Below are 18,553 nucleotides of genomic sequence, written 5' to 3' on the forward strand. Positions count from 1 at the left end.
AACTTTCAAATGCGGTAAGCAGAATTGCTACTTTATTTTTTAATCAAAAGTTATTCGGGTTCAAAAATTGCAATTTTTCGATTTTTTTAAAGTTCAACCGCGGTTATCTCGAAAACTATGCATCCTACGAAAAAACTTGTCAGAGCAATTTTTGCCTACAATGACCCAAAAAATACAAAAAGATGTTTTGTTTTGCGAGAAATCACTGTTATGTAATTCCTCAAGTTCTTTGTCTATAACAATCTTATCGACATCCGGATCAACTGTTACCCAAAAAATTCGTATTCTACGGGTCAAAATAAATAAAAAAAACTTGGGTAACTCCATCTGAATTAAGGAGGCCGTTGTACCCCCCCCCCCTGGCGACAGGACTAAACATTGAGCCAGACATAAAGAAATTATGTGAGGGACACCAGGCCCAAGGAAGTCATTATCAATTATTACTAACCATTTATCATTTTATAAAATGTAAAAATAAATAAATTTTGTACTCAGTGGCGGCTCGTGGTAATTTAAGGAGGGTGTTCAATTAAAGAATGTAATTATACAAACGGTGAATAAGCACCGCAGGCGAAAAAATTTTGGGGACTCGCCAAAAGATGTTCTGTAAAATGAAACCTATCTTTGACCCGATTAGTCAGGATGTCACACACTTTTTTTGTTTTGTGCAGAATATGATACCTACTGAATGATGGCGCTTCTTCGGTGGTGAAGGTGGACGCAGAAGTTACGAATATTGAAATGGCTTTGTCAAAACTGTTTAAAAATCCGTTTATTTTAACGGCATCCAAAGACCGAGATTGAAATTATAGTTTTATTCTTTGAAAACACTAAACATGGAAAACAAAATAAAGAATGTAGTTTATCACACCCGCATGATCACGAAGTTTTTCTACATTGTTCAACTTTAAAACAATGTTTAAACTTTTTGTTTCTTATTGCACATTCTTGTACCAAGTTTATCTCCGACCAAGTTAGTCCATTCTTTTTATAAGAAGTCGATTTTCAAAACTATTTGCATTTTCTTTTATAAACCTCACTGAATAAGGCTCCATCCTAAAAAACTACCTACCAATATTGTATTTAATAAATTCCCACAATAGAAAACGCCAAACCGTGAATCGAAACGCTCCGCCCCGGTCTCTGTGTGCAGTGCACAAATCCTCAATGCTTTAAGATAGGAGAATCGCTGGTTCACGGATTTAAGAGCTCTCGTTCTTCTATAGGGTTACTGTATAGTGGCTGGGTTCAATTTGAATTCTGCACTTACCACGTGCATCTAGCGTAGCGGTGTTGTGCAAATAAATTATGCGATTAATAAATACAGTTATATTTTAATGATACTATGATATTTATGAGATTTTTAAAAATATGCATTTTAATGAAATTTGATTGGGTGTTCACTGAACAAGTGAACCAATGGAGAAACCGCCCCTGGTTGTACTGATTAATTCTTTGTTTCAATTTAATTGGGGGGAGGGCGATTATTGTATTCACAACTGGTGAAACCTGTCTAAGGGGGTGATCATGGGAAAAAGGTTGAGAACCACTGGATTAAATCATCCACTGAGGCCCATGGTTTGTTTATCTTTATTTTTTGATTTTGTTAAAATAAATACTTCAGAGAGCAAGTTTAGTACACAACTTGTCTGAGAAGTGTAGTGTAAAAGTATAGTAATCAAAAAAAATACAGCCACAAACGAATGCTAGAATTCTTCCTTCTTTATTCATCATTCCTTAATCCTGTATCACACTTTTTATGTAATATATTAATACAATTATGATTTTCAAAAGAACCATCGGAACATATCATATTGTAAAAAAAATATCCATACCACGTCATTACCTGATTAATAACTATAGTTAATACACCACCAAATAAAAAGTGAAATGAGTCATAAGCGTGGTCACTTTATTGTATCGTTTAGCAATTTTTATGACTTTTACCCCAACCTGTGTCAGTAGCTGAAAATTTATTAATTTTACTATTGTAATCAGAAATATATTTTATTGTTGCAATGTAAAATGACCAGCAAGAAAACATATTTTCTTAAGCTAGCTACTCATTCTGTTCAGAACCTTCGAGCTGAACACATGTAATTAAGAAGCAATTTGTCTAATTATTATCTTATGATATTGTAATTAGTATAAATCCATAGTTATCAAGAAACCGAAAAACAATAGCCAAAAAAATTGTTAGTGTTTAATGCTAAAATAATTATCCAGTAAGTAATTTCTACATATCTAATTACTAAGTTTATCAACATAAATATACCTAAATATAAAGAAAATAGGCCAGTATATTATCAAAATATGTCGGAATGTTTTAAAAATTCCTAGCTATAACTAGGCGAAAACTATGAGTTACCAACACGATAACCAGGAACAATCTACTAGTTATCCATTTAGTGAGGACATAAATCCAGCAATTAGAAGAAACAGCTTAGCACGAACTCCTCCACCTGTAAGCACTCAAAAAGATAGTTCCAATCCGCTAGATGAACAGCAGAAAATAGTCAAAACATACAACAACGATCTACAATCACATTTATCAAATTTTCAAATATATAAACCGCAAGAACATCTCCCAGATGCAGATGTAGCAAAAAGTGATGGTGAATGGGTAGCAGTCCACCACAATAAACGTCAACGCAATGACGACAGTCCTGATTTGAAAAAAACCAAACAAGCTACACTCAATGATTATTGGCTGAGTAAAACTGTTCATACATCTAACAGATACGAGTTACTTGAAGATGATACATTTCGTGAAGAAGTTGTAACGTTGGAAGACCGAAGAGAGGATCAGCCACCACCCATATTTATACAAAATGTTGAACGCATCAAACCACTACAGGAATTACTACAGAAGATAACTCCAGGTAAATATACTTTAAAATGTCTTGCTAACAATCAAATTAAAGTTCAAGCTGATTCATCAAAAACCTACTCAATAATCGTAAAATCTCTATCAGAAAAAAATACTCAGTACCATACATACCAACTAAAACAAAACCGAGGATTCCGAGTAGTTATACGTCATATCCACCCTTCAACAGATCCAGACGACATTAAAAAAGCATTGCTGGATCTCGGGCATACTGCACTGAACATCTCTAATATTAAGCAAAGAGGCACAAAGAACGATCTGCCGCTATTTAATATAGAACTGGCTATTCACAGCAATAATAAAGATATATATGAGATCACGAAATTACTCAACACTATTGTCACAGATGAGGCACCGCATCCGAAGAGGGAACTACCTCAATGTCAAAGATGTCAACATTTTGGCCGCACACACAATTATTGCCACAGGAGTCCGCGCTGCGTAAAATGCATAGGAGATCACCTATCGTCTAAATGTCCAAAAGAAAAGAATATAAAAGATGTCCAATGTGTAAATTGTCGAGAAAATCATCCTGCAAGCTACAAGGGATGTTCTGTATACAAAGAACTGCAAAAGAAAAAATTTCCATCGCTTCGAGAAAAAAACGCTCACCAAACAAAGTCAACCACCTCGTGTTGCACATTCGTCAATCACTCAACCAAATATCAGTTATGCGAACATTGCTGCAGGAAAAGATAATAAAAATACAACTAACACAAATGAGACTACTCATGAAATAGAAACAGCAACTCCCCAACATATACAAAACAATTTAGAACTTGTGGTACATAAACTAATGGAAAGAATGGATAAGATGTTTGATCTAATAATGTCTCTGATATCTAAGCTTAACCTTCAACACTAAACTTAAGATGTGCTGTTGGAATGCCAATGGCTTAACTAATCATTTCCATGAAGTAAAAGCTTTTATTTATTCTCATAATCTAGATGTTATGTTTATTTTCGAAGCACACATGACTATTAAGAGTTATTTTAATATTCCCAAATATTCAACCTATGTAACTCAACATCCATTAGGAAAGGCCCATGGAGGTACGGCAATTATTATAAGAAATAATATTAAGCATCATGAAATAAACAAAATTAGCAGAGTTAACATTCAAGCCACATCAGTGTCGGTAGAAGATTCACAAGGCTCGATTATTTTATCTGCTGTTTACTGTCCACCGAATAAAATAATTAAATCTGATCATTTTACTGAATACTTTGAGATACTCGGACACCGTTTCATTGCTGCTGGAGATTACAATGCCAAACATCACAAATGGAGCTCCAGAATCATAACCTCACGAGGGCGAGAATTATTAAAAAGTATTAATGAGAATCATTTAACTTCTCTCTCTACTGGACAGCCTACTTATTGGCCCACTGATAGACAAAAAATTCCTGATCTTATTGATTTCGCTTTATTAAAAGGAATAACACACACCCATTTCCAAATTTCTTCTTCTTTTGACCTCTCATCGGATCATTCCCCTTTCTTCATAGACCTACTAAGCCAAATTCACAATTGTCCTAAACTTCTAACACTGTGTAATTAAAGAACAAACTGGGATAGGTATAGAGACGAAATAAAATCATCCATTAACCTAAACTTGCCTCTTAAAAGTGACAGGGACATAGAAAATGCAGTCACTCACTTAACTACAGTTATTCAGCAAGCTGCTTGGTCGTCCACTCCAGAAATTACCTACACACACAACTCCGAGTCGTATCCTGCTCACATAAATACACTTATACTGGAAAAAAGAAAACTAAGAAAGAGGTGGCAGCTCACTAGGCACCCAGAAGATAAAACAAATTTTAATAGAGCTTGCAGATTACTCAAAAGAAACTTGATCCAACATAAAGACAATGGAATCACCAATTATTTAAAGAACCTCTCACCTTCAGATGATACAAATTATTCTCTGTGGAAACTAACAAAAAAACTTAAAGACAACGAACAAATGAATATGCCAATCAGGAAACCAAATGGCACATGGGCTAAAACTGACAAAGATAAAGCTTATACTTTCGCAAATCATTTATGCGAGGTATTTCAACTGCATCAGAGGGAAGTCTCAGCTGAAGAAGAAGAAGATATTCATGAAGTCATAAACGCACCATATCAAATGGCTCCGCCTATTAAAATTTTCAAGAAATCTGAAGTAGAAGAAGTAATTGATAATCTGGAGAATAAGAAGTCACCTGGGTATGATATAATATCTAGTTTGGTACTAAAAAATCTACCCAACGAAGGTATAAGCTTAATTACTTATATATTTAATTCAATATTAAAAACAGGTTACTTTCCACTCCAATGGAAAGTAGCTCAAATTGTTCTAATTCCAAAACCTAATAAGGATCACGCGGAAGTATCTTCATATCGTCCAATAAGCTTGTTGCCTATTATATCCAAAGTGTTCGAGCGGCTTTTCCTGAGAAGACTAGAGCCTACATTAGACAGCAACAATGTTTTACCTAATTATCAGTTTGGCTTTAGGAAACAACATGGTACCATCGAGCAAATTCATAGGGCAGTAAAAACTATCAGAAATTCGCTCGAACACAAAAATTACTGTACAGCTGCATTCCTAGATGTCTCACAGGCATTCGACAAAGTTTGGCATGTAGGTCTTATCTCCAAGATTAAATCCATATTTCCTTATCCCGTAAGTTCACTATTAAGATCCTATCTGACAGATAGATTTTTTCAAGTCAAAAGATGAGGGGAAATTACTAACCTGTTTCCAATATGTTCTGGAGTTCCACAAGGAAGCATATTAGGACCAAAACTTTACTTAATATACACATCGGATCTTCCAACCACCATTAATACAACAATTGCTACATATGCGGATGACACAGTTATAATGGCTTCAAATCCTATAGCAACAGAAGCATCCGAGGTATTGCAAAATCATCTGACTGAACTAGAGAGCTGGCTTAAATTGTGGCGAGTACAAGTCAACAGTTTAAAATCCACACAAATAACATTTACTTTAAAAAAAGGTGTCGCGCCTCCGGCTTCTATAAATAACACCGTCAATACCGCCGTAAAATACCTGGGAATTCATTTAGATAGTAAACTTAATTGGGGCACCCACATCTGGAAGAAACGTCTTCAACTCGGCCTAATCTACAGGAAAATGTATTGGTACATGAGTAGGAAATCAAATCTTAGCCTGGAGAACAAAATTATGATTTATAAATGTATTTTAAAACCTGTGTGGCTATATGCAGCACAAATATGGGGAACAGCAAGTAATACCAACATTCAAAAACTTCAACGGTTCCAATCAAAAGTGTTGAGCCAGATCTGCAATGCCCCTTGGTATGTTACGAACCAGAGATTGCACCACGACCTACAGCTACCAACAGTTAGCGAAGCAATATCTGCTGTAAATTCTAGATACAAGACCAGACTCTCCTGCCATCCAAATCCACTCGCCACGGACCTGCTCAACATTTCTCATGAAAGACGATTAAAAAGACCTGACCCTTTTGACCTCTAGTACATCTGGACATCAGAGCAACAACAGAGTGCAGTGTCATAGTGCAGTGAAATAATCATGTTTTAGTTTTAGTGATTCTTTAAACTTCTTTCGTATTTTTATTCATGTTCCTTAGACTTTTAATAATCATATTTTTATTGTCTGAACTGTCCACTATACTAAATTTTATCTACGTATTATGTTCCAAGTAATTGTTATGTCTTATTTTAAAATTATAATGTTATATGTCTTACTGGGTGCTCGCCACTGGGTGGCTTCCATCTGTGTTATTTTTCAATAATTATATGTATTGCTTATTGTTTGTGACCAGACAGATTGCAATAAACGTTGGATGTTAAAAAAAAGCTCGCTACAGACTATGCGTGATTCGCGATTCATGATGCGTGATTCGCAGGCAGTGCACAAATAGTGTGTAGGGTTTATTCGTTAAAAATTGATTTGTAAACAACATGATTCGTTTGTGCACAATAATTCGCTCTTGCGAGCGGTAAATTAATGAACATCAAAAGCTGTGCATCAACATGAACCGATGAATAAAGGATAAATCAGGTATCGCGCATTACGAATCGAGAACTACTCATAGGTGTATGCTTTATTCGCGAATTACTACGAGCTATGATGAATCACGCATCGCGCATCATGAATCGTGCATAGTGTGTAGTGAGCTTTACGTGTCACCAATGATCAAATTCACAATTTCCGGGAATTTATGATTGATACATAGGGATGGGGTTCTCGAATACCGAGAATTGATGAGTATTCGATTCCTGAAAGTTTTCAAGGTATATGGCACTTAAACCAAATTATTCAAATACTAGCTGAGGAAGCAGATATTTTTAAATGTGGGTGTCAATTAGCAATATAAATGAAGAGGTTATTTTTATACACAAATATTTTTGGGGTCAATTAATATAATAAACTAACGTAATAAATATTTCAGATATAATAATGGGATCCTGCATTCAACAAAGAAAACATGCTTTTTCTCAAGATCATCAAAATGACCAATTCAGCTTATCACATTTCATAGAAGTATGAGAGCCATCAACAAAATATAAACATTAAACAAATCAGGAATTAGAGGATTTAAAACAGGTTTTATTTTTTAAATAAACTTCAAAAATGAATACGGTTCTTGGTACTCAAAAACATTCTCGATTCTTAGAAGTTCTCGAGTACTGAGTTCTCGATCCTTGAAAGCATTGGATTCTGCCCATCACTATTTATAAAAATGATTCTGACTACTTTTAACTAGTTAAGACACGTGACTTTGGATGACTAATTTCATTTTTTGTTTGCCAGACTGCTAATATATAGTGAACTATATTCTAATAAAACTAAAACTTGCATAAAAATATTAAAAACATTTAATAAACAATAGAATATTTACCTAAAAACTGTAATCTGTCCTTGGCCATGGCTAGGTTTGTCTTCATTTTTTCATGCAATCTTTGAGCTCTCTCCCAAACTTCTCCCCGACCACCCCAACATTGTACTGCAATACCCAGCTCTAATTCTGTGATTCCCTTACGGTACAAATCAATAGCAAGCTCTTTCTGACCTGAAACAATTCCGAAACAATCATGTTTTATTCAATACAAACATGATCAATTTATAACATTATATTGGGACCGTGCAAGTTCGGCAAAGCGACCCCTATTTCTACGCTCTGTACTATTATTCGCACTTTTAATTATATTGGCCAATTATATTATTCCTGGTTACTGGATAATTGTCAAGGCCATAGTCCAAAAAAAATAATAAGAAGAAAAAATAAGATTCAGGTTATGTTATGAAAACATCAACAATTGTATGTAGTAAATAAAATTAGTTATTAAAATGCAGTACTGCAAGCAAAATACAATTAATTAAATTTACCTTTATATAATAATTGCATATCATATCAATATTGTGGAGCAATATGTAATTTTTCTGCTTGAATGACAGAAGGTATGAAATATACGTCAATTTGACAATTTCAATTGACAATATGAATTATTTAAGATAGTTGCAATATTTCTCCGCGACTCGCGCAGGGTCGTTTCTCGTTTCCCTTTCCAAGTACTTGCACACTGCGAATACTTAAATCACTCTTAATGTATATCCTTATGACAGTCATAGGTAAGTGGCTAAGTAACAGCTTACCAAGCCAGACAACTTACATTTGATCCCAGCTCAGAGACCAGAAATGTTTTAATTTCTAATTTAATCGTGCCACCACTTTGCTTTGGAGGGCACATAAGACGATCAGTCCCTGCTACATAAATACAAGCCCTAACAACTAAATTTTCGGAAAAAAGAAAATTTATTGAAAACATTCATCTTCACAATCTTGCTTACTGAATTAAAGTTACGAGATCAACAAAACATTAAAGTCTATTATTAATACGTTCAGTGCCCATCTTGAACAAGTGCCACTTGGCTGGTATTACCACATACTTGAATTGTTCATTTAGTAACAGAGTACTACTGATGACACTCATGTGTTGTCAGTACTCTCGATGAAACCATCATGATAACACTTGTGTGAAATATTGAAATGGTTTGATTCCCTGTATGCTTACTTAGGCTGTGGTTAGTCACCCTGAAAAGGGTGCGAAAAGTTTTTTTCCCTTCCCTACCCTTGATTGTTCGATTGTATTGTTAATTGTGTTGGTGTATGGTAGGTTCAGTTAGGCATTGATTTTAAGAAATGTTGCTGGCTAAACGGGCGCAGTTCCATAAAAGAAGAAAAAAATGGCTTGATATGCATAAACATTGAATTACAGTGTTTTCGGAAAAAGAAACAAAAATATTGCATAATATTGTGACAACTGGATGTGCAGACCATTCAAGAAATTATTATTTTAATATTGGGTCACATCGTCATGCACCTTAAAACCTGTTATTACTAAGGATTGGCAAAAGTCAGTGTTGAAACTATCCCATAATTCACCTAATGTTCTTTTCAAGCCTGAAAAGGTTTTCTGGGGATCATTACGTAATTTCTGTTTCATCTTATGCCACAATGTTTTAATGACTGTTCTGGACTGTTCGAAGGCCATGGAAGAAATGATATTATAATTTAATTTCAAATTTTTGAGTTGTTTAGCTGTATGCCTTGCAGCACTCTCCTGTTGAAATATAAAATTCAAGTCTGTGTCAACAAAATTTAGTATGAATCATACTTCCTCTGGCCATTTTTGAATAAATATTTTATTAGAGCTTTTCGCTAGAGGTTTGTTAAAAGTAACTGTATAGAAACTTATGACTTATGACAAGTTAATATCAAAGGTAATTCACAAGTAACTAGATAATTTAGAACATTTAGTTGCCATGATATTATGCAATATTTACTATAGCCCTGGAGGGAGTAATTAGAAACACAGGGCTAACAAAAAGGGCAATGATCCAAAGCTTGGCACAAATAATAGGGTAAGCAGATGACCTAGGAGTGATAGCCCATGACAAGAGAAGTCTAGAAGATGCACTGCTAGCATTGACCAGAGAGGCAACAGTCGGGGGGTTAATAATCAATCAGAGAAAAACAAAATACTTAATAAGTATGAGAAATCAAGACCTAATAAATAGAATAACAGAAATAAGAATAAGTTTTGATTTGTTTTGTTTTTTGATTTCCACGGGACAAGCCCAATACAGTTACAATTTTTTACAAATTTTGGAACAATTTAGTATACTAAATATAAGTCATATATATATAACACATAAAATATAATAGTTAAAATAAATAAATTACATACAAGACAAATTAGAAACACACTGGTAAAGGTGGACATAACAATACAATTAAGAGGCAATATTAATTTGTTGCAAGTCGCGTATAAATTGGTTGGGTGTGGAACTAAAATTAAGCCTCTCAGTATTTTGATTTGCTAGACGTAACATTCTAGTTATAGGTTCATTGAGGCCATAATTACATCGATGAAATGGTACATGAAAAGTGGTTTCAACTGCATTTCGAGTACTGTATGAAGGAACTTTAAAACCAACCTTAGACAATAAATAATGACTATTTGCTGTACCATTTAACAAACTATACAGAATTTTCAAATCATGGTGATAAGGACGTTCTTCCAGGGTATTGATATTTATAAATGCTCTAATTTCGTCATAACTGTAAAACCTGTTACTCCCATTAATAGCTCTAATTTTAAATCCCAAAAACCTAAGGAATTTATTTTGAACTGTTTCAATTTTTTCTGCGTAAACATTATAGTAAGGTGACCAAATACTACAACAGTATTCCAAGTGAGGTCTAACAAGAGAACAGTATAACAATTTTAGGGTATTGGGACTTTTAAGTGTACAAGCATCTGTAATGCCTTTGAAATAATAGAATCGATATGATCTGCGAATTTTAGCGATTTGTCAAACAGTATTCCAAGATCTCTTATTGTATTAACACAATCTAGTGGTGTGTTATCAAGTTTATATTCAAACGGAATATACGTTCTACCTTGATAAAAACTAATTTTATGACACTTTTTGATATTTAGCTCCATTTCATTTTCTTAACACCAATCCTGTATTTTATTTAATTGAAATTGCAGATTTTCGGAATCGTCAGGACTAGATATTTTCGAAAAGATTTTTAAATCATCAGCAAACAAAAGCTTATCACAGTTTATATCTGCAATATCATTTATAAATATAATAAATAATAGCGGACCCAGATGTGAACCCTGAGGGACACCAGAACTGACAACTACATCCTGAGATAGACAATCCTGGATCCTTACTGCTTGGTGCCGTCCTATTAGGTAGCTTTCCAGCCATTCAAGCAGTTTCCCATCTACTCCAGCAGCTTCTAATTTAGACAATAGGATGTTATGATTTACCCTGTCAAATGCCTTGGAGAAGTCTGTATAAATAGAATCAACTTGATACCCACCCTCCAAAGCACTTTTTTTTTTTTTTTTCCCTGGAAGCCGTCTGTTGTGAACCGGTTGTACTGCAGCCACTTGGCTTATTGTACATCTTCCATTGTTTATGAAACCCATTCCAGAATTCTGGAACCCTGTACCAGCTTGTACAGGTCTAGTGGGTGGGTGCCATATAATTTTGGAGTCATTTCGATGTCTCCGAAAAGTGTTTGCCGCCTCCGATCCAATGCCTCACAGTCATGCAAAATATGGTTGACTGTTTCAGGTTCTCTGTTACAGAGTCTGCAGCTCAAGTCTCCATGAAACAGCCCCATTGTATGCAGGTGACCCTTAACTGGCGCATGTCCAGTGAGGAAACCTGTTATGACTCTGAGCTGATTCCTGCTTGTTTTCAGCAGTAACTCAGCTCTACTAGCACATGTCCGTCCGATATACATCTTGCCATGTGTTTGACCGGGTACACTCTCCCAGTGTGAGTTGTGTTGGCTTCGGATCCAGGCTTTTTTTCGTTCGCGGACGGTGCTTTTTGGCACTCCCACGGCCGGCTCTGGACCCAGGTATTTTGTAGCTGATGCTCTCTTGGCAAGTGCATCAGCTCTTTCATTGCCGTATATGCCCCGATGACCTGGAACCCATACCAGTATAACACTGTTATGTTGTGCCAGTCTATCAAGTTCTTGTCGACATTCCCACACCAGCCTAGAGTTCACCTTAGGGCTTATAAGAGCCCCAATGGCTGCTTGGCTATCTGTGCATATGTTAACCCGCTGCAGTTCGAATGCCCTCAGGTTGTTTTCTCTTGCACACTGCAAGATTGCAAAAATCTCTGTCTGAAATACGGAGGTACATTCTCCCAGTGGAATAGAAATGTTGAAATTTCCACCACTATAGAATATTCCTGCGCCCGAACCGTCTGCAGTTTTAGACCCGTCCGTATACCAGGTGCAACCCTGCAGTCTGGGTCGAGAGTTTCCTCTGTCCCATTCGTCTCGTGGGCAAATGTCCACTTGAAAAGGTACTTCAGGCATATATCTTGATGTCATATGGTCAGAAATCATCATCCATTCGGCATCATTAATTTCATTCGTTATTTTACTATGTCCTGATTTAACTGGTACGTTGCTCAGGTTTTCTCGCAGTCTATAATAGCCCATTCTCGCCTCACCTCTTATTGTTATATGTAAAGGAGGGAGATCCAGTAGTGCCTCCATAGCTGCCGTAGGTGTGCCCCTCATAGCCCCCGTGATCCCGAGACAAGCAAGTCTTTGCACCTTGCTTAATTTGATGATGGCACTTTTTTGCTGCACTTTTGGCCACCATACCACTGATGCATATGTAATTGTGGGTTTTACTACCATGTTATAAGTCCAATATACCATGTCTGGTCTCAAACCCCACATTTTTCCATGAGTACGTCTGGCTACCATTAACGTAGATACCGCTCTCTTCGTTATTCTTTCTATCTGCTGATTCCAAGTAAGTCTTGAGTCTAATATTATCCCGAGATACTTTACTTCACTCACCAGATTTAAATGTATACCATTTAGACTTAGAGGACCCAATTCCTCTGAATTCCTTCTTTTAGTAAATTTCATGATTTTGGACTTTAGAGGACTGATGTTAAGCCCTACATTTGAAGTCCATTCTGTAACTACTGTCAGAGCCTGTTGCATTCGATCTCTGACTGTACCATTAAATTTTCCGTGGGCTAAGATGACTAGGTCATCCGCATAGCCCAGGACGTGATGCCTATCGTTGTCGAGTCTAGCTATCAGGCCATCCATGACCAGATTCCACAATAGAGGAGATAAGACTCCCCCTGTGGGCAGCCTCTGGCTACCTGAGCTGACACTGTATCCCCTAGCAACGTAGCATATATCACACGGCTTCTCAGCATGCAGTCTATCCATCTACAGCTTGTTTCGTCTATTCCTTTTAGACGGATCGCCCTTGTGATCGCTTCGTAAGAGGTGTTGTCAAATGCTCCCTCAATATCGAGAAATGCACCCAACATCACCTCTTGGTTTTCTAGAACGTACTCCACTCTCTGTACAAGATGGTGCAGTGCCGTTTCTGTGGAGACTCCCGCTCGATATGCATATTGTCCCCGATGTATCGGACTTTCAACCAATACACCATCCCTGATATGCCTATCGAGCAGTTTTTCTAAGGTCTTCAGTACGAATGACATCAGACTTAATGGCCGCAGAGACTTGGCCCTTTCCTGTCCGATTTTGCCAGGTTTGGGTATAAAAGCCACCCTTATCAGCCTCCATGCTTTTGGTATGTACCCCAGCCCTAAACTAGCCTGCAGTATCTTACACAATTTTTTGAAAAGAAGGTCGTTTCCCTTCTGTAGAAGTATTGGATAAATCCCGTCCGGACCCGGTGATTTATATGGCTCGAATGAGTTTATTGCCCATTTGATTTTGTCCTGGTTTATAACTTCTTTTGCCACATGCCAGTTTTCCCTAGAACCATAATTCATGATATCCAGTCCGGTTTGCCATGTGTCTAGTGGTATCAGTTTTGTCTCAGACTCAGGAAAGTGCACCCTGAAAAGCTCTTTCAGGGTGTCTTCACCATTCTGAGTGTATTCACCTGACTCTTTTTGGAGCGAGGGAATACTTATCTGAGGGTCCTTTGAGAGAACTTTATGGAGCCTTGCCATTTCTGAAGTCCCTTCTATCTCTTCACAACGCCTTCTCCACGATTCTCTTTTTGCCCTTCTCAGTTCCTTATTGTAGTCAGTCAGAGCTTTGCGATAATCGCCCCACTCGCCTGACCTTTTGGCGAAATTAAATTTTCGTCTAACCTCTGTCCTTTGATTTGCAAGATTATGATTCCACCAGGGAACTTTCCTGTTGGAATTCCTGACTATCTCCGGACAGTTGTCTTCGAACGCTGACGTGACAATCTCTTGAAATTGTTCGGCAGCCATGTCTAGGTCCAATGTATGCCTTATCTTCCCGTTAATCCTGCCTAAGCTATATTCTATGTCTGCTTGATATGCTTCCCAGTTTGTTTTACGAGGATTACGATAAGTTTCCTTGATAAGCTCATTGCCTGTCATTTCAAAACAAATGTGTCGATGGTCTGAAAAGGACACCTCATCTGACACATGCCAGTTTTTCACAGTTCTAGCCACGTTAGTCGTGGCAACTGTTATATCAATCACCTCCTTCCGTCGTGAAGTCACGAAGGTTGGTTTGTTTCCTACGTTTAATATGTCTAAATTATGTTGCATTATAAACTGTAGTACTGACTCACCTCTTGCATTGGTGTTTGTACTGCCCCAAGTCAGATGGTGCGCATTCGCATCACAGCCAATGATCAATTGCAATCCATTTTTCCTGCAATCTCTCACTAGCTGCTCCAATTCCCTTGATGGTGGTTGTTCGGGATCATCATATGGGAGGTATGCTGATCCTAAAACTATCTGCTTCACCCCTCCTCCATCTATGATCTTCATCTTTACCGTGGTTAAATCCCTGGAACAGTGATTTATCAACGGCAGTGTTTTGATGTTTCATTTGACTATTATGCAAGTTCGTGGGACATCGGCAGACCGGCTATATATAAGCTCTCCACCAATACCCGATAGACCTCTTATTTTGCCCTTGTAAACCCAGGGTTCTTGTATCAAGGCTACATCAAACCTTCTCATAGCGACAGTAAGTTCTGCCGAAGCTGACTTACTATGCTGGAGATTCGCTTGCAGGATTCTGATTGGAGCCATCAATGCCTCTGATGGTTTTGAAGGATATCTTTTCAAGTCTGTAATACGCCTTGAAATTTGCAGCCTTCAATGTTTTATAGGAGACCTCGTCGATCGTGTATACGAGGATTTGCATGTCCTCTCCGACCTTCCGATTTTTCAACAACCAGTCTTCCGTCTTAAGGTCTTTATTTTGCCTCTCTAAACGGGTTCTGACTGTTGATTCTTCAGCCTCTTTCTCGGGGATGCGGGCGAGGACCATAGGGCGTTTTGGCATGTGGCTGGGATCGACCACATTTAAGTCGACTCCTTCCCACAGGCCCTCCATAGTCCTTACCACCTCAGTAGTCCATTTTTTGGTATGTTCGTTAGCACAGTTTACCCACAGAGTACCTGCGCTAAACGATGTTTTATGGAACTGTAGCAGTTGATTTTGACTTCCAACAGGGGCCTCATCCACTGCTAGCTTTAGTTTGTTGATGATCAGGTCTGCAGAGCCTGATCTAGTTGAGTATCCGGATGGTGCCTGTGTGCCACCGCTATCCTGAATACTTTTGTGACATTGCTGTATGACCTAGTCTGCTCATGAGAGCTCCTTGGTCTCTTAGCAACCCTTTGTTGCGGGGGGGTAATGGTATTCTCCCGCGGTCTCTTTTTACCCTCGGGTTTTACCAGTACTCCCGTTTTGTTTTTATGGGGATTTGCTGTGGTCCATGTTCCAGCAGCCATTTTTGCCTTTTTCGTCATCTTTCTTTTTTGAGCTCCAGAAAGGCGTTTTTTGCTACTTTGTGCAGAGTCTGTTCCGCTTGGAACAACTTCTGGCTCAGTATTTGGGACAGATACAGAATCCACGACTGAAGTCGCCTCTGTGTCCGTTCCCGTTTTTGTGTTTGTTTTTTTCAATCTCGTTCTCCATATTTGTTCCCACGAGTTGGGACGAATTGCTGTCAGGCACGGCAGTGCGCCCTTACCGTGCTAAGGCTATAATCCCCCAGAGTTCGCCATCTCTCTAGGGCATCGCTTTAGATACACTTTACTCCCTGTACCATGCATCCTGTCGGCACGATGGTGTTACACCTTAGGATTGGGAGGATGGATCATTTGGCGTTACCCAGGGTGCACCACGTGGAGGCGATCCATCGCTACACCCCCTCCAAAGCACTTGAAAATGCATCCAAATCGCAAAGAAGATTTAATTCCGATGATTTGTGTTTCTGAAAACTATATTGCTCATCTACTGGAAACAATTTGAAACATACCAAGAGGCAGTCCGACACTAAGCTTTCAAATAACTTAGGAATAGTACTTAATATAGAAATCGGTCTGTAATTTGTAATGTCAGATCTACTACCAGATTTATGTATTGGCGTTAAAAAACTTAATATCCATGGATCAGGAAAGTAACCAGTATACAAAGAAGAATTAAAAATTTTCCACAATGGTCTGGCCAAAATAAAACTGCATTTTTTTAAAACTATAGGAGGTATTTTGTCAGGACCAGCACCTCTGTTCACATCTAACGTCATCATCCTTTCATATACTTGAGATATTGTAATATTACATGAATTAATGGTTATATTGGTGGTGGGAGGTAAAACACGTTTACTGATTGCTTTCTCAGAATAAACTGATGAGAAATATAATGCAAAAGCATTTGCAATATCACTTGGAGTTTTATAAGTGATTTGTTCAAAGACATTTCATTTGGTAAACCTGTCCTCGTTCGTTTTGAATTTATGAATGACCAAAACGATTTAATGTTACTATGAATGGAATTCTCAGTTTTTTCTATAAAGTTATTATGACAAGTTTGATAATGTGTTAATGTAGTGATAATGTATTCCAAAGAGTTGCCTGCTTTAAATACTTAGGAGTGATAGTAGATGGTCTAAACAGAAGAATCATAGACATAAATGAAAGAATTAAAGCAGGGAATAGGGCATTTTGGAAATACCACAAACTACTTAAAGATAAAAGCCTGAGCAAGAAAGCAAAGACAAATATATATAGAGCAGCAATTAGACCCGTCATCACCTATGGAGCAGAAGCCATGTGCCTTACAAAAAAAAGATGAAGAAAAACTGAGAATAATAGAGAAAATTTATGAGGAGAATACATGGCCCTATTAAGACAGATCAAGGGGAAATACGAATTCTGATGAATCACAAAATAAGAAATCTAACGGATAGAGAAGACAGTGAAATTCATTAAAGCACAAAGACTAAAATGGTTTGGCCACATTCAAAGAAGAGGAGCGGATGAAGCGGATGATTAGGCAGATCACAAATTGGACGCCAGTAATAAACAGACTTAGAGGAAGACTGAAAATAAGATGGGAAGATCAACTACGAGAGGATATATCCAATATGGAAGTTACAGGCTGGAGAGAAAAAATACATAACAGGAAAGAATGGAAAAAGATCACCAAGAAAGCAAAAAAACACGAAAATCACTTTAATTCTTTCAGTTCAGATTTTATCGAAGCTCTACTGTACTTCACTCTGTGGATCAAACCATAGCACATTTGCTGCACACGATTTCGAAGATCCTTTATTAGATGTATGTACATGATTCCGATAAGAGACAGTAATCTGTTGAATTTAAATGACTGTATATTTTTTTATATTCTGAAATGAAATTTAATTTAACTGTTACAGTAATATAACAGGCCTGAGCTCTACTTGAAGCAGGAAGAAGTCAAAAGACTTCTCTTTTATGGCAAATTAGGTAAACCACAAATCCAAAGCTTACTGGAAGCTATTGGACGATGTTAGGAATAACCTTTTATTTCGACAATATATCTACAGTCAACCCTTTACAACATTATCTTTTGGACTCTGCATAGATAAAGATGTTAAAATGAAAGTAGATGACTGCATTTCCTTTCAATTCCAACACCACCTGCTTTTACATAATTTTATATTCATTGTAAATTTTGAACATGTTTGTGAAAGAAGGATGAAAATGTTAAACCAAAAAACCCTGTATAGATTAATTCATTTGATGTAACACTATGACAACAATAAAGATAATTGTATATTGAGATAAATTGATCTAACCTTCGTTTTCCTCGTCGATTTTCAAGGCTCTAGAAATATATTCAAAGGCTCTTCTGTGATGGTGTTTTTGTTTAGCTAACAAAGGATCACCTGGACCCGGACCTGTACTTTTTGCTTGTGCCATTTCAGAAACTTCTTCGATAACTACACAATTATTCCTTTCACCATTCTCACAATCAGCTATCTGATGACGAACAAAATAAGTTGAAGAACTGCAGTAAACAAAACGTAAGATAACAAAAATTTGATAAAGAAGAGAACGTAAGACGTTAAATAAAAATATTATGGGAAAAGAAACTATACACAAATTTCGTTTATGAACAGATGTTGTTGAGTAAGAAGTAAACATCACATTACTGTGGGACGCATCAGGGTCACTTTTTCGTGATTTTTTTGGCGATTTTCCACTTTGATTCTTACGGACCATCCGGAGGCCATGACACACTGTCAAATCAAATTAAATGTCACTGTCAGTGTCAATAAAA

At 37.1% G+C, this 18,553-nt stretch overlaps 1 protein-coding gene across 3 annotated transcripts in view; it reads right to left on the reverse strand.

Annotated features, from left to right (window-relative positions):
• LOC114336065 (spastin) overlaps window positions 1-18,528 on the reverse strand; it is a 67,438-nt gene extending 48,910 nt beyond the window's left edge. For all 3 annotated transcript variants that reach the window (XM_028286384.2, XM_028286383.2, XM_028286382.2), the window contains exons 1-2: window positions 18,069-18,528; window positions 7,799-7,969 (exon numbers count right to left, since the gene is read on the reverse strand). In XM_028286384.2, the coding sequence (XP_028142185.1) occupies window positions 7,799-7,969; window positions 18,069-18,495 (598 nt within the window). In that variant the 5' untranslated portion in view covers window positions 18,496-18,528. The remainder of the gene's footprint in view (window positions 1-7,798; window positions 7,970-18,068) is intronic.
• Window positions 18,529-18,553: the final 25 nt, after the last annotated feature.

Source organism: Diabrotica virgifera, chromosome 2 (assembly GCF_917563875.1).
Source record: "Diabrotica virgifera virgifera chromosome 2, PGI_DIABVI_V3a".
Taxonomy (NCBI): domain Eukaryota; kingdom Metazoa; phylum Arthropoda; class Insecta; order Coleoptera; family Chrysomelidae; genus Diabrotica; species Diabrotica virgifera.